The 17,987-nt window shown below is 40.7% G+C and overlaps 1 protein-coding gene across 4 annotated transcripts in view; it reads right to left on the reverse strand.

The window, feature by feature from the left end:
• LOC139539576 (paralemmin-1-like) overlaps positions 1 to 17,987 on the reverse strand; it is a 70,998-nt gene that overhangs the window by 28,611 nt on the left and 24,400 nt on the right. For all 4 annotated transcript variants that reach the window (XM_071342643.1, XM_071342645.1, XM_071342646.1 and 1 more), the window contains exons 2-3: positions 7,544 to 7,589; positions 4,045 to 4,125 (exon numbers count right to left, since the gene is read on the reverse strand). In XM_071342643.1, coding sequence (XP_071198744.1) covers positions 4,045 to 4,125; positions 7,544 to 7,589 — 127 coding nt within the window. The remainder of the gene's footprint in view (positions 1 to 4,044; positions 4,126 to 7,543; positions 7,590 to 17,987) is intronic.

A 17,987-nucleotide genomic window follows, 5' to 3' on the forward strand; every position in this document is an offset into this window, starting at 1 on the left:
CAGTGTGTCTGCTGACTGGACAGTTGAGCTCCATGGAAACTGCTATTGAATCCAGTTTTTGGATCTTATCTCTCTCTGGCTGGCCGGCTGGCTTTCGCTGGCTCTTGCGTTGGGATAGCTGTATTAGCTGCCTCACTAATGACTATGTATGCGGCCCAAATTACACGCTATTCCCAAAATGGGCGCTGGTTAAAAGTAGTGCACTATTTAGGGAATTGGTTGCCATTTGGGTTGCATCATATGTGGAGTCCTGCTTACTGTCCATTCATGCTCAATCCATCAATTGGACAAACAAACAGAAGAAAAAAGAACAGTAGTAGAGTCCAATATGGAGATTGGTTCAAGTCAATCTACTAAAAGGGTTTACTCTTGTTGTTTCAAAAAGTGAATTATAACTGAAGTGAATGGTAATTGTAAAGCGATGAAAGTGTATGTTTAAATGTTTCAGAGGCCACAAACTGCAGTATAAGAAAAATAATAAGAGCAAAAAGTAACGCAAGCAAAAGTGACGACGCCAAACTCAATTTCCACTATAAAAGAATGCAGCTAAAGTAGCTGAAAGTAAAGCAGGACAAAACAATGCATATTTATCAGGGGAAGTGTGTCTTTTTCCTGCCCCAAAACAGGATGTCCTTTTAGCCAAACTTTTTGGTATTTTTATTCTTCTTCCGCTGTCTGAGCATAGGGCTTCCTCTGTCCAGCCATGTGCCTTCAGGACCCTTAAATACACACATTCACACACAGACACACACACACACACACAAACAAACACACGCGCACATATGCATGCACACACGCACACACACACATGCACACTTATGCAAACACACACACATGCGTGCACATGCACATACGCCCTTTACTGATGACCAGCGCACAAGTTCAATACTAGCAGCCCCAGCCAAGTCCTTCAAGATCTCAGAGTGCTCTCCTGCTGTGCCTATTCTATAAAGACTCCCCTCTACCCCTCTAGACTTTTAGGACTTGGTGCCCAGTTCCTGCCAGGCCTTACTGGCATGGTTAACTACCCCACTAAAATCTGATGCATCAACACAGCACTCATAAATAAACAATATATTAAAATGAAAGGGCGTAGGAAACCATGCAATTTCAGATATTGGACCTCGAGCTCTATTAAAAATTCAGACTACATTAAAATGTCTGAATAGCCTTACCAGAGTGACATACCAGAGCGTGACGTACCAGAGCGTGACGTAACAGAGCGTGAAGTCCCAGAGCGTGACGTACCAGAGCGTGACGTACCAGAGCGTGACGTAACAGAGCGTGACATAACAGAGCATGACGTAACAGAGCATGACGTACCAGAGCATGACGTACCAGAGCATGACGTAAAAGAGAATGACGTACAAGAGCATGACGTACCAGAGCATGACGTACCAGAGAATGACGTACCAGAGAATGACGCACCAGAGCATGAAGTACCAAAGCATGAAGTACCAAAGCATGAAGTACCAGAGAATGACGTACCAGAGCGTGAAGTACCAGAGCGTGACGTACCAGAGAGTGACTTACCAGAGCGTGACGTACCAGAGAGTGACGTACCAGAGCGTGACGTACCAGAGCGTGACGTACCAGAGCATGAAGTACCAGAGAATGACGTACCAGAGCATGACGTACCAGAGCATGACGTACCAGAGAATGACGTACCAGAGCATGAAGTACCAGAGCATGAAGTACCAGAGCATGACGTACCAGAGAATGACGTACCAAAGAATGACGTACCAGAGCGTGAAGTACCAGAGCGTGAAGTACCAGAGCGTGACGTACCAGAGCATGACGTACCAGAGCATGAAGTACCAGAGCATGAATTACCAGAGCATGACGTACCAGAGAATGACGTACCAGAGCATGACGTACCAGAGAATGACGTACCAGAGCGGGACGTACCAGAGAGTGACGTACCAGAGAGTGACGTACCAGAGAGTGACGTACCAGAGAGTGACGTACCAGAGAGTGACGTACCAGAGAGTGACGTACCAAAGAGTGACGTACCAGAGCGTGACGTACCAGAGCGTGACGTACCAGAGAATGACGTACCAGAGCGTGACGTACCAGAGAATGACGTACCAGAGCATGACGTACCAGAGCATGACGTACCAGAGCATGACGTACCAGAGCATGACGTACCAGAGAATGACGTACAAGAGAATGACGTACAAGAGCATGACGTACCAGAGCATGACGTACCAGAGCATGACGAACCAGAGCATGACGTACCAGAGAATGACGCACCAGAGCATGAAGTACCAAAGCATGAAGTACCAGAGCATGAAGTACCAAAGAATGACGTACCAGAGCGTGAAGTACCAGAGCATGACGTACCAGAGAGTGACTTACCAGAGCGTGACGTACCAGAGAGTGACGTACCAGAGCGTGACGTACCAGAGCGTGACGTACCAGAGCATGAAGTACCAGAGAATGACGTACCAGAGCATGACGTACCAGAGAATGACGTACCAGAGCGTGACGTACCAGAGCATGAAGTACCAGAGAATGACGTACCAGAGAATGACGTACCAGAGAATGACGTACCAGAGCGTGAAGTACCAGAGCGTGAAGTACCAGAGCGTGAAGTACCAGAGCGTGACGTACCAGAGCATGACGTACCAGAGCATGAAGTACCAGAGCATGACGTACCAGAGCATGACGTACCAGAGCATGACGTACCAGAGAATGACGTACCAGAGCGGGACGTACCAGAGAGTGACGTACCAGAGAGTGACGTACCAGAGAGTGACGTACCAGAGAGTGACGTACCAGAGAGTGACGTACCAGAGAGTGACGTACCAGAGAGTGACGTACCAGAGAGTGACGTACCAGAGCGTGACGTACCAGAGCGTGACGTACCAGAGAGTGACGTACCAGAGCGTGAAGTACCAGAGCATGACGTACCAGAGAATGAAGGTACCAGAGCATGATGTACCAGAGCATGACGTACCAGAGCATGAAGTACCAGAGAATGACGTACCAGAGCATGAAGTACCAGAGCATGACGTACCAGAGCATGACGTACCAGAGCATGACGTACCAGAGAATGACGTACCAGAGCATGACGTACCAGAGAATGACGTACCAGAGCATGAAGTACCAGAGCATTAAGTACCAGAGCATGAAGTACCAGAGCATGAAGTACCAGAGCATGAAGTACCAGAGCATAACGTACCAGAGCATGACGTACCAGAGCATGACGTACCAGAGAATGACGTACCAGAGAATGACGTACCAGAGCATGACGTACCAGAGCATGACGTACCAGAGCATGACGTACCAGAGCATGACGTACCAGAGAATGACGTACCAGAGAATGACGTACCAGAGCATGACGTACCAGAGCATGACGTACCAGAGAATGAAGTACCAGAGAATGACGTACCAGAGAATGACGTACCAGAGCATGACGTACCAGAGCATGAAGTACCAGAGCATGAAGTACCAGAGCATGAAGTACCAGAGCATGAAGTACCAGAGCATGAAGTACCAGAGCATGAAGTACCAGAGCATGAATTACCAGAGCATGAAGTACCAGAGCATGACGTACCAGAGCATGAAGTACCAGAGCATGAAGTACCAGAGCATGAAGTACCAGAGCATGAAGTACCAGAGCATGAAGTACCAGAGCATGAAGTACCAGAGCATGAAGTACCAGAGCATGACTCTCTGATATTTAAGTGATACAAGAGGTAGAAATAGACGACCAAGACATTTGTTTTCCAGAGTTAAAATAAAACTGAACTGTTCAATACTCCTGCACTCAATTCCATTGTAATGTGAAGCTCACATAACTGTCCCCTACCCCCAGTGTCCCCCCTCAGTGTCCCCTCAACCCCCAGTGTCTCCCCACCCCTCAGTGTCCCCCCCAGCGTCCCCCAACCCCCAGTTCCCCCCCGTGTCCCCCCACCACTCAGTGTCCCCCCACCTCCCAGTGTCCCCCACCCCCCAGTGTCCCCCACCCCCCAGTGTCCCCCACCCCTCAGTGCCTCCCTTCCCCCAGTGTCCAATCATGTCCCTGGTCCCCCTTCTTACCTTGAGATGTGAAAGCTGTCTCCTGTCATCTTCCAGTTGCCTCTTCTTGTTCTCGACCTCTGTCTGCCTCTTCCTCTTCTCCTGTTGGTGCATAAGGAAAACACTGTCAATATCAGGGTAGAAGACAGTCAGTTTGAGGAAAGACAGTCAAGGTAAAGAGGATGCATTGGGCAGAGTAGAGATGATATGATTACCCTAAGAAACATTGGCAACCTGTTCTACCCCTGTAGGTTCCTGTTGCTCAGTGGATTGGGGCATAGTGCCAGCAACACTAGGATCGTCTCCGTTTTCTAGTAAACAGTGACATAACAGTGAGTAATCAGTGAATGGTCCATTACGGCACTAAATGCCCAGTGCAACTGATATTTGGCCTCATTTGTTTGTGTCTTGGACTCCTCAGCTGGAATAAAAACAAAAAAATTCAAACTTTCATCTACTAAAGACCAGTACTAACCATATTCAAGTGTGTACAGAAATATACAAGAATACTTTTTATTCTCGCGTGTATTTACAGAGAGGCTACTGTACAGACTGTCCATTCAATCTCCTCAGTAAATACAATTTACCACAGATCATAGCAATAGAGAAATGAAAGGTCTGTTAGAAGAGCTACACTCCTGACACAGACCCTGTGGCTGTAGTGGCCAACTACAGAGATAATATTTACTAGGCCATTCCACTCTAGTAAGTACAGAAGAAACCATAGACACTCTCCTCCTAAAGAGCTGTCCTGTTCAACAGTTACATACTTTGGCATGTGCTGTGTCACAGTGTCCATCCTTCAGGCTTGGTATTTTGATATGAAAGAGTTGTTTGAAAGGGCATTCTAGGCTGAACTTCATACAGTGCTGGATAAGGTGACTAATCTAAATCAATATGTGCTCTATGTTGAGTATACAGAAGGTTTGCTGGATAGAAATGGTTTACTTGAGGTTATAGGAACACATTGCGTGACTCTCTTATGCCCCAAGATGACTTCGACTTATTCAAGTCCTTATATTCAACCTCCCAAACACACACGCACATGAACAGATAGACGCAAGCACACACACACACACACACACACACACACACACACACACACACACACACACACACACACACACACACACACACACACACACACACACACACACACACACACACACACACACACACACACACACACACATTTTAAATACTTTATTTGAATCCACCAATCATATAACATCAAGACAGATTCAAACATTTAAAAGTTCTGCGATACAAGGACACATAAGGATACAAAAAGCACCTTGTCCACACAGCTAGGCTGCCCTTAACGGCTGAAACAGAGCAGTACCTTGCCGGTTACTTTGCCATAGTCTGAGACAGGCGTGCCATCTGAAGGCCACATACCGTAAGCCTATGTACGCGGCCGAGACTGACAAATATCAGTACCACCAACTTGCACTTACAGTGGGGCAAAAAAGTATTTAGTCAGCCACCAATTGTGCAAGTTCTCCCACTGAAAAAGATGAGAGAGGCCTGTAATTTTCATCATAGGTACACTTCAACTATGACAGACAAAATGAGGGAAAAAAATCCAGAAAATCACATTGTAGGATTTTTAATGAATTTATTTGCAAATTATGGTGGAAAATAAGTATTTGGTCACCTACAAACAAGCAAGATTTCTGGCTCTCACAGACCTGTAACTTCTTCTTTAAGAGGCTCATCTGTCCTACACTCGTTACCTGTATTAATGGCACCTGTTTGAACTTGTTATCAGTATAAAAGACACCTGTCCACAACCTCAAACTGTCACACTCCAAACTCCACTATGGCCAAGACCAAAGAGCTGTCAAAGGACACCAGAAACAAAATTGTAGACCTGCACCAGGCTGGGAAGACTGAATCTGCAATAGGTAAGCAGCTTGGTTTGAAGAAATCAACTGTGGGAGCAATTATTAGGAAATGAAGACATACAAGCCATAGAAATACAGTTCACAAGCCTGCCAACTAAAACCCAATCAAAGACAATCCACTTGCCCTTAAACCCAGGCACTTGTTGATCAGAGATTAATTGTATAGGTGTGAGCAATATGGTTGAAACTATCAGCCTATTGGGGGTGGGGGGACACTGGGGGGTGGGGGAACACTGGAGAGTAGGGGGACATTGGGGGTTGGGGGGGTAAGGTAATAAGTTATTGGCTGAGCCTTTCACATGTCAATGTGATAGCCAACGCCTCGTTCTATCCATCTTTGCTCTGTGTTGGATAAGCTGGCCCTGTCTGTGATTGTTTTCTCCACATCTGTCTATGTCTCTGTTCCCCTCAGTTTTTTTAGCACAGTATGAAAATGCATGTATTTCCTCCCTCTCTTCACTCTGCATAGAGCTGCCACTGCATAGCTTTTGACAAGGTAAGCTAGGAATCCAACTGTAACTTTTCAGAAAGTGAGATATTTCTTATTCACGCTACAATCCGATCTCGGATCAGTTCTTCCCTGAGTGAGCCAAAATGACAATGTTCACCAGGGTAGGCTGTCATTGTAAATAAGAATTTGTTCTTAACTGACTTGCCTAGTTAAATAAAAGGTTAAAGATGGCTGGCTCAGTTGGTTAGAGTGCAGAGTTATAACACTACGGTAGTGGGTTCAATTACCATATGGGCAGAATAAGCTCAATTATTTGACTATCGTTATAGAAAGAGAGGGGAGGGGAGTTGAGGGTATTGGAAGTGAGTGTTTGTTAGCTTTTTTATTTACAGTGCGCATTTAAACTGTGCAGTCTGCAGCACTGGCCTTGGCTAGGTCTGTCTGTAGGTTTTGCTCATGCAGCATTATTAAAAACGGTACAAATTAAATTGAAAGAATGAGAGAAGGAGACAGAGAGAGATGGAGGGAGAAAGAGAGGTAGGGAGAGGGGTAGAGAGAGAGGGAAAAGGGTGGGTAGAGGAAGGGGGAGGTAGAGATGGATTTAGAGATGGAGTCTAGAGATGGAGGCATGTGAGTACCTCTCTCCTCTCTCTCCATCCAGGCAGAGATAGAATAAGGCAGAATCTTTAAATATAATTGTGTGTGTGTGTGTGTGTGTGTGTGTGTGTGTGTGTGTGTGTCTGTGTGTGTGTGTAGGGCAGATAAAGATGTAGCGAAAGCTTGGTAGAAGGAGAGCAAGATAGAGGAGAGGAGAAAGAGAGTTTGGGGCTAAAAGACACAGGCTTAGGAATGAAAGGTTTTAATTCTCCTTCCCAGTTGGTAAGAATGAATGATTAAAGCCGCAAAAGATGAATGCGCGAAACGCTCATGGAACACCCTCGGGAAAGCTCAAGATGTAAATGAAAGTGGATGAGGAAATCTCCAATAAAATCCATCAAACCCAAACCAGTCCATCTACTACTGTATACAAGCATATTAGGTGCTGCAATCGTTTCCCTGCTCAGTAATGTCGGAGTATGTCAATCTGTGTAGATTGTACTGTATAGAAAGTGTTTTGAGGGTGAGAGTGTAACACATGTGGCATGATGATCTCATCACTTACCGCTATAGCCTGGCTTCTCTCCTGCTGTGACAGCCCCTCAGACATCCTGCCAGAAAGAGAGAGACAATTTGAATTGAATTGAGAGAGAGAGAGACAATTTGAATTGAATAGAGAGAGAGAGAGACAATTTGAATTGAATAGAGAGAGAGAGAGACAATTTGAATTGAATAGAGAGAGAGAGAGAGAGAGAGAGAGAGAGAGAGAGAGAGAGAGAGAGAGAGAGAGAGAGAGAGAGAGAGAGAGAGAGAGAGAGAGAGAGAGAGAGAGAGAGAGAGAGAGAGAGAGAGAGAGAGAGAGAGAGAGAGAGAGAGAGAGAGAGAGAGAGAGAGATGTTAAACACGGTTAACAAGAAACCCACAAGACAATTGGCCGTGAAGACAACATTCTGAAGACACAGCCAGTCTAATAGGTTTGTGGTCTTAGATACTGTGGGTCTCTTTGCATTTCAAACATGTTGATGTTGAGAAGTATGGGTAAGGCCAAGTTACGTTTCTTCTACCCATGTTTACCTTAATTACAAACTATTAAATTAATTTCACAAACAGACATTAACAAGCATCTCACTCCCTCTCCTTCTCTCTCTTTTGATTACAAATGCACAGGAGTAGCCCCATGTTGCCAAAGCACAGTCAAATTAATGCCCGTCAGTGACACTTCATAAATCAAAAGAACAAGCAAATCATGATACACACACTGCAGAAATGATAGAGCCTAGGTATTTAGGATTGTAGAAAAATCTCTCCTTCACACACAGAGACACATACACCAGAGAGAGAGAGAGAGAGTGAGTGAGAGAGAGAACTGTATTTCATCCATTGATAGCTGTAAAATCCCATTCCCGCCGGTCAAGCATTTTACTAGAAAGGAAACACATGTATGCATCTATGCTTTCATACCTGAGGAATTCAGAATTTATCTACCTGAGGAATTCAGAACATTCATTCCTGAGGAATTCAGAACATTCATACCTGAGGAATTCAGAACATTCACACATGATGAATTCATAACTTTCATAACTGAGGAATTCAGAACATTCATACCTGAGGAATTCAGAACTTTCATATCGGATTCATTCAGAACTTTCACACCCGAGGAATTCAGAACATTCATACCTGAGGAATTCAGAACTTTCATATCGGATTCATTCAGAACTTTCACACCCGAGGAATTCAGAACATTCATACCTGAGGAATTCAGAACTTTCATATCGGATTAATTCAGAACTTTCACACCCGAGGAATTCAGAACATTCATACCTGAGGGATTCAGAACTTTCATATCGGATTAATTCAGAACTTTCACACCCGAGGAATTCAGAACATTTGCAGATCAGTCCCATGCCTGCTTAGCTTTCCTACACACATTATTTCATAGATACACTCCGTCATATGTGTATGGTTAATATTCATGCGTGGTTAATATTCATGTGTGTACGGTTAATATTCATGCGTGTACGGTTAATATTCATGCGTGTACGGTTAATATTCATGCGTGTACGGTTAATATTCATGCGTGTACGGTTAATATTCATGCGTGTACGGTTAATATTCATGCGTGTACGGTTAATATTCATGCGTGTACGGTTAATATTCATGCGTGTACGGTTAATATTCATGCGTGTACGGTTAATATTCATGCGTGTACGGTTAATATTCATGCGTGTACGGTTAATATTCATGCGTGTATGGTTAATATTCATGCGTGTACGGTTAATATTCATGCGTGTACGGTTAATAGTCATGCGTGTATGGTTAATATTCATGCGTGTATGGTTAATATTCATGCGTGTATGGTTAATATTCATGCGTGTATGGTTAATATTCATGTGTGTATGGTTAATAGTCATGTGTGTATGGTTAATAGTCATGTGTGTATGGTTAATAGTCATGTGTGTACGGTTAATATTCATGCGTGTACGGTTAATAGTCATGCGTGTATGGTTAATAGTCATGTGTGTATGGTTAATAGTCATGTGTGTATGGTTAATATTCATGTGTGTACGGTTAATAGTCATGCGTGTACGGTTAATATTCATGCGTGTACGGTTAATAGTCATGCGTGTATGGTTAATAGTCATGTGTGTATGGTTAATAGTCATGCGTGTACTTTTAATATTCATGCGTGTACGGTTAATAGTCATGCGTGTATGGTTAATAGTCATGTGTGTATGGTTAATAGTCATGCGTGTACGGTTAATATTCATGCGTTTTACGGTTAATATTCATGCGTTTTACGGTTAATAGTCATGCGTGTACGGTTAATAGTCATGCGTGTATGGTTAATAGTCATGCGTGTACGGTTAATAGTCATGCGTGTATGGTTAATAGTCATGTTGGTATGGTTAATAGTCATGTGTGTATGGTTAATAGTCATGTGTATGGTTAATAGTCATGTAGTCATGTGTGTATGGTTAATAGTCATGTGTGTACGGTTAATAGTCATGTGTGTATGGTTAATAGTCATGTAGTCATGTGTGTATGGTTAATAGTCATGTAGTCATGTGTGTATGGTTAATAGTCATGTAGTCATGTGTGTATGGTTAATAGTAATGTGTGTACGGTTAATAGTCATGTGTGTATGGTTAATAGTCATGCGTGTATGGTTAATAGTCATGTGTGTATGGTTAATAGTCATGTGTGTATGGTTAATAGTCATGTAGTCATGTGTGTATGGTTAATAGTCATGTGTGTATGGTTAATAGTCATGTAGTCATGTGTGTATGGTTAATAGTCATGTGTGTATGGTTAATAGTCATGTGTGTATGGTTAATAGTCATGTAGTCATGTGTGTATGGTTAATAGTCATGTGTGTATGGTTAATAGTCATGTGTGTATGGTTAAGTCATGTAGTCATGTGTGTATGGTTAATAGTAATGTGTGTATGGTTAATAATCATGTGTGTATGGTTAATAGTCATGCGTGTATGGTTAATAGTCATGTGTGTATGGTTAATAGTCATGTGTGTATGGTTAATAGTCATGTCTGTATGGTTAATAGTCATGTGTGTATGGTTAATAGTCATGTGTGTATGGTTAATAGTCATGTGTGTATGGTTAATAGTCATGTAGTCATGTGTGTATGGTTAATAGTCATGCGTGTATGGTTAATAGTCATGCGTGTATGGTTAATAGTCATGCGTGTATGGTTAATAGTCATGTTGGTATGGTTAATAGTCATGTGTGTATGGTTAATAGTCATGTGTGTATGGTTAATAGTCATGTAGTCATGTGTGTATGGTTAATAGTCATGTAGTCATGTGTGTATGGTTAATAGTCATGTGTGTATGGTTAATAGTCATGTGTGTATGGTTAATAGTCATGCGTGTATGGTTAATAGTCATGTGTGTATGGTTAATAGTCATGTGTGTATGGTTAATAGTCATGTAGTCATGTGTGTATGGTTAATAGTCATGTGTGTATGGTTAATAGTCATGTGTGTATGGTTAATAGTCATGTGTGTATGGTTAATAGTCATGTAGTCATGTGTGTATGGTTAATAGTCATGTGTGTATGGTTAATAGTCATGTGTGTATGGTTAATAGTCATGTAGTCATGTGTGTATGGTTAATAGTCATGTGTGTATGGTTAATAGTCATGTAGTCATGTGTGTATGGTTAATAGTCATGCGTGTATGGTTAATAGTCATGTGTGTATGGTTAATAGTCATGTGTGTATGGTTAATAGTCATGTAGTCATGTGTGTACGGTTAATAGTCATGTGTGTATGGTTAATAGTCATGTGTGTATGGTTAATAGTCATGTGTGTATGGTTAATAGTCATGTGTGTATGGTTAATAGTCATGTGTGTATGGTTAATAGTCATGTGTGTATGGTTAATAGTCATGTGTGTATGGTTAATAGTCATGCGTGTATGGTTAATAGTCATGTGTGTATGGTTAATAGTCATGTGTGTATGGTTAATAGTCATGTGTGTATGGTTAATAGTCATGTGTGTATGGTTAATAGTCATGTGTGTATGGTTAATAGTCATGCGTGTATGGTTAATAGTCATGTGTGTATGGTTAATAGTCATGCGTGTATGGTTAATAGTCATGTGTGTATGGTTAATAGTCATGTGTGTATGGTTAATAGTCATGTGTGTATGGTTAATAGTCATGTGTGTATGGTTAATAGTCATGCGTGTATGGTTAATAGTCATGCGTGTATGGTTAATAGTCATGTGTGTATGGTTAATAGTCATGTGTGTATGGTTAATAGTCATGTAGTCATGTGTGTATGGTTAATAGTCATGTGTGTACGGTTAATAGTCATGTGTGTATGGTTAATAGTCATGTGTGTATGGTTAATAGTCATGTAGTCATGTGTGTATGGTTAATAGTCATGTGTGTATGGTTAATAGTCATGTAGTCATGTGTGTATGGTTAATAGTAATGTGTGTATGGTTAATAGTCATGTGTGTATGGTTAATAGTCATGTGTGTATGGTTAATAGTCATGTGTGTATGGTTAATAGTCATGTAGTCATGTGTGTATGGTTAATAGTCATGTGTGTATGGTTAATAGTCATGTAGTCATGTGTGTATGGTTAATAGTCATGTGTGTATGGTTAATAGTCATGTGTGTATGGTTAATAGTCATGTAGTCATGTGTGTATGGTTAATAGTCATGTGTGTATGGTTAATAGTCATGTAGTCATGTGTGTATGGTTAATAGTCATGTGTGTATGGTTAATAGTCATGTAGTCATGTGTGTATGGTTAATAGTCATGTGTGTATGGTTAATAGTCATGTGTATGGTTAATAGTCATGTAGTCATGTGTGTATGGTTAATAGTCATGTGTGTACGGTTAATAGTCATGTGTGTATGGTTAATAGTCATGTAGTCATGTGTGTATGGTTAATAGTCATGTAGTCATGTGTGTATGGTTAATAGTCATGTAGTCATGTGTGTATGGTTAATAGTAATGTGTGTACGGTTAATAGTCATGTGTGTATGGTTAATAGTCATGCGTGTATGGTTAATAGTCATGCCTGTATGGTTAATAGTCATGTGTGTATGGTTAATAGTCATGTAGTCATGTGTGTATGGTTAATAGTCATGTGTGTATGGTTAATAGTCATGTGTGTATGGTTAATAGTCATGGAGTCATGTGTGTATGGTTAATAGTCATGTGTGTATGGTTAATAATCATGTGTGTATGGTTAATAGTCATGCGTGTATGGTTAATAGTCATGTGTGTATGGTTAATAGTCATGTGTGTATGGTTAATAGTCATGTGTGTATGGTTAATAGTCATGTAGTCATGTGTGTATGGTTAATAGTCATGCGTGTATGGTTAATAGTCATGCGTGTATGGTTAATAGTCATGCGTGTATGGTTAATAGTCATGCGTGTATGGTTAATAGTCATGTTGGTATGGTTAATAGTCATGTGTGTATGGTTAATAGTCATGTGTGTATGGTTAATAGTCATGTAGTCATGTGTGTATGGTTAATAGTCATGTGTGTATGGTTAATAGTCATGTAGTCATGTGTGTATGGTTAATAGTCATGTGTGTATGGTTAATAGTCATGTGTGTATGGTTAATAGTCAAGTGTGTATGGTTAATAGTCATGTGTGTATGGTTAATAGTCATGTAGTCATGTGTGTATGGTTAATAGTCATGCGTGTATGGTTAATAGTCATGTGTGTATGGTTAATAGTCATGTGTGTATGGTTAATAGTCATGTAGTCATGTGTGTATGGTTAATAGTCATGTGTGTATGGTTAATAGTCATGTGTGTATGGTTAATAGTCATGTGTGTATGGTTAATAGTCATGTAGTCATGTGTGTATGGTTAATAGTCATGTGTGTATGGTTAATAGTCATGTGTGTATGGTTAATAGTCATGTAGTCATGTGTGTACGGTTAATAGTCATGTGTGTATGGTTAATAGTCATGTGTGTATGGTTAATAGTCATGTGTGTATGGTTAATAGTCATGTAGTCATGTGTGTATGGTTAATAGTCATGTGTGTATGGTTAATAGTCATGTGTGTATGGTTAATAGTCATGCGTGTATGGTTAATAGTCATGTAGTCATATGTGTATGGTTAATAGTCATGTGTGTATGGTTAATAGTCATGTGTGTATGTTTAATAGTCGTGTGTATGGTTAATAGTCATGTGTGTATGGTTAATAGTCATGTGTGTATGGTTAATAGTCATGTGTGTATGGTTAATAGTCATGTGTGTATGGTTAATAGTCATGTGTGTATGGTTAATAGTCATGTGTGTACGGTTAATAGTCATGTGTGTACGGTTAATAGTCATGTGTGTACGGTTAATAGTCATGTGTGTACGGTTAATAGTCATGTGTGTTCGGTTAATAGTCATGTGTGTATGGTTAATAGTCATGTAGTCATGTGTGTATGGTTAATAGTCATGTGTGTATGGTTAATAGTCATGTGTGTATGGTTAATAGTCATGTAGTCATGTGTGTATGGTTAATAGTCATGTGTGTATGGTTAATAGTCATGTGTGTATGGTTAATAGTCATGTAGTCATGTGTGTATGGTTAATAGTCATGTGTGTATGGTTAATAGTCATGTGTGTATGGTTAATAGTCATGTGTGTATGGTTAATAGTCATGTGTGTATGGTGTATGGACTAGAGCTACAGTAGGACCCTATAATCTGTTCACGTCACTGGCTCCTGATTAAGAAACAAATACAAGTAAAGAAAGTAACACCTTGTATATAGAACTCAATAGGTGGAATGAAGACAAAAAATGACAATCACACAAATCGCTGATTCTTTGGCAACAGCACAACTTCTCACTACCCACACAAGTTATTTGATTTAAGAAAACACATCAGCTTTACTTAGGCTAGGCCTACTATATTTATTTCTCAACTTTCCTAATATTAAGCACATTGCTTATTTACAACAGGAGTATAGCCTACCTGGCTGCAGTGGTGTAAAGTACTTAAGTAGTACATTAAAGTAGTTTTACTTAAGTAGATTTTTTGGGTATCTGTACTTCACTATTACAATTTTTAACTACTTTTACTTTTACTTAATAATGTACTTTTTACTTCATACATTTTCCCTGACACCCAAAAGTACTTTTTTGACAGGAAAATGGTCCAATTCACACAACTTATCAAGAGAATATCCCTGGTCATCCCTACTACCTCCTATTTTTTTCTATTGTGTTATTGACTGTACGTTTGTTTATGTGTTGTTTTTTTGTCGCACTGCTTTGCTTTATCTTGGCCAGGTCGCAGTTGTAAATGAGAACTTGTTCTCAACTGGCCTACCTGGTTAAATAAAGGTGAAATAAATAAATAATATCTGGAAGACTCACTAAACACATGCTTTGTTTGTAAATTAATGTCAGAGTGTGGTAGTGTACACCTGGCAATCCATGAATGTTAAAAAAAACAAGAACATTGTCCTGTCTGGATTGCATAATATAAGTAATTTGAAATTATTAATAATTTTACTTTTGATACTTAAGTAAATTTTTAGCAATTCCATTTACTTGTTTACTTAAGTATATTTCAAACCAAATACTTTTAGACTTTTACTCAGTGGGTATTTTACTGTGAGACTTTTACTTCAGTCATTTTTTATTAAGGCATCTTTACTTCTACTCAAGTATGACTTTTGACTACTTTCTCCACCACTGCCTGGCTGGCATGAATATTTTTTTTCCCCTCTGCCACTGTTTCGATGCAGGTGCATGATAATGGTCCATTCTAAATCAAAACAAATTTCACTCATATATTATTTTACTAAATCAAGAATAGTCTGATGGGTGACAATATTAGCCTATCACTTGTGAATGATGCCCAGCATAAGAAATACTGCCTTTTTCCAACTTTTCAATTCATAGTCGGACAGTTTCGAGTTTGGGGAAGATCATTTTCACCATAAAAATGCACCCTTATAATAAAAGCATTACATGCATAATTGCATTTGAGGTCACTTTTGATAATGGTGTTTTCCACTAATGGAACATTTGTGCTTATAGCCTACTACCATGTGTGCATTGCTGCACTTATAATGTGAAGAAATAGCCTAATAGTTTATCAACATTTTAAGCCAAACGTTCTGATCTGTTGCGTCAGCCACAGTGGGTAAAACGTTATTTTTTTAGATGCTAGTAGTTGTATTAATTTGGGATCTATCGCATCCCACAACTGTCCCAGACTATGTTTGGAATAGAATAGGTCAACTTTTGTACTATGGGGGTTAGTAGATTGACATAGGCTTGAGATTTTGCTGTTTGTTAGGCCTACTCATCTCATTGACTGATGAAAAGTACATGTGGACAGTTCATCCAATATCTTCAATTTGCACCTCGGAATTGGATAAGGACACACACAGTTGCATCCCCGATGTGTTTGTCTTCACTTGAAGCCTGTGAGAAAGACCCCATCACGTGATGGAGAGGCATGTGAGCGAGAGGTGATTCGGAGCGCACAGCACTCCGGGCCAAGGGCACAACAGCCACTGGCGGCAAAAGGCATGGATTATTTTAGGGTGTATTATGGCCACACAAAGGGGATGCCGCCGTAAAATTCAAGGCATTTTCAAGTGCTTGTCAAATTGTGAATGAGTGACTGATGTACTATGTACAGCCCGTGCAAAAAAACTAAGCAGAGCTCATGCTTTTCAAATTGCTTTTTTCAAATCATCATTAGAGTTTTTGGGAACAGGAATGATGGTAGTCAGCTTGAAACATGTGGGGATTACAGACTTGGACAAGGAGAGGTTGAAAATGGGATGCTCCCTTTGAAAATTCTGTGATATATGCAAAACACATAGGTGTTTGCGTCAATGCTATGTATCTGGGACAAAATGCTATTAGCGTATCACATATGGCTCATCTTAGATGCTACGCTAGGCTAATGCTATTGCTCTGTGTGGCTTTGACTGCTAGGGAAGAGTATGCAGAGTTCAGCAGAGCTGCATCATGTAGATGGCTGTATTGTCTGAGGAAAATGACTATCTACCAATATGTATGGCCTATCTTGGCTATCTACCAATATGTATGGCCAATCTACCAATATGTATGGCCAATCTACCAATATGTATGGCCAATCTACCAATATGTATGGCCTATCTTGGCTATCTACCAATATGTATGGCCAATCTACCAATATGTATGGCCAATCTACCAATATGTATGGCCAATCTACCAATATGTATGGCCAATCTACCAATATGTAAGGGCTATCTACCAATATGTATGGGCTATCTACCAATATGTAAAGCCTATCCGCCGATAAGTAATAGCTATCTGCCAATAAGTAATAGCTATCCACCAATAAGTAAAGGCTATCCACCAATAAGTAGAGGCTACCCACCAATCTGTACAGGCTAGGTTTGATGGAGGCTGTTGGAGTGGCTACAGTACATCAGGAGATGAACTAATTCATCTGAGTAGAAACCTTCAGAGGGCGAGTGGGTCAAAGTGTAGTGGTGAATCGATTACAAAGCCTTGCATTATTAATGTGTAAAATCAACAATTTAGACAGGATTTGTTTTTGTTCCTTCCCAGCTGCAGCTCTGAATTTTCTAAAAACTCTAAAAAGATCACACGCTAATTTTCTCACTGTCACATGCAAATTTTCATGAAGTGCCAACAACGGCAGAGGGGTTCTGGTTTTGGTCAGCCCTCAAAGAGAAGCATGTTCCTGTTCAACAGGCATTGCTTCGTTTTCATTTTTTTTAAAATCCCATATAAATGTTTCATTAATGTGTGAATTGTTATGTTGCCCAATATTAGCCCTTGAAGCTTTTTGTCATTAGAGATAGGATGATGAATGTATCAATATGAGGCCAAGCAAAATGGCTGTGGTAAATTGCTGTGGGAATGTTCAAACTACCAGGATCAACACATTTGGTTCTAATGCCTCTGGGGGTATTGCAGAGCACTGGCCAATTTCACTCATGAATACTGACCATGAACTGGTGCATCATGTCCAGCCCTTTTCATTACATGTGAACATTTCATTGGAGGTGAATCTGAGGGCACTGTGACCTGATGGGTTTGTGTGTGTGTGAATGTGTGTGTGCGTGCATGCTTTCTTGCAAGCGTGTATGTGAGGGGGTTGTATGTGGGTGCATTCCAGAAGAGGACCTGTCAAAGCACCAGTAAAAATGCACTGCTGCAACAAGCTAAGCTCCATAGGGGCCTACAGGAGCTATATACAGACGGGGGAGCTTAAGGGATCACACCTCAAATTTGATAGGGAGTCATTAATAGTGATATTAATAGTGACACTAATGACATCACTTCATACTACACACTCTTAGAAAAAAAGGGTTCCAAACGGGTTCTTTGCAGAGGGATAGGGTTCTACCTAGAACCGTTTTGATCAGGAGAACCCTTTTTGGAAGGCAAGTCTTCATTGTAAGGCAAAGGTTCTACCTAGAAACTTTAACATCATAAGAGCCATTTTGGAAGAAAGGGTTCTTTGATGATTCTTTGGGAGG

The sequence above is a fragment of the Salvelinus alpinus genome, chromosome 15, assembly GCF_045679555.1.
Source record: "Salvelinus alpinus chromosome 15, SLU_Salpinus.1, whole genome shotgun sequence".
Taxonomy (NCBI): domain Eukaryota; kingdom Metazoa; phylum Chordata; class Actinopteri; order Salmoniformes; family Salmonidae; genus Salvelinus; species Salvelinus alpinus.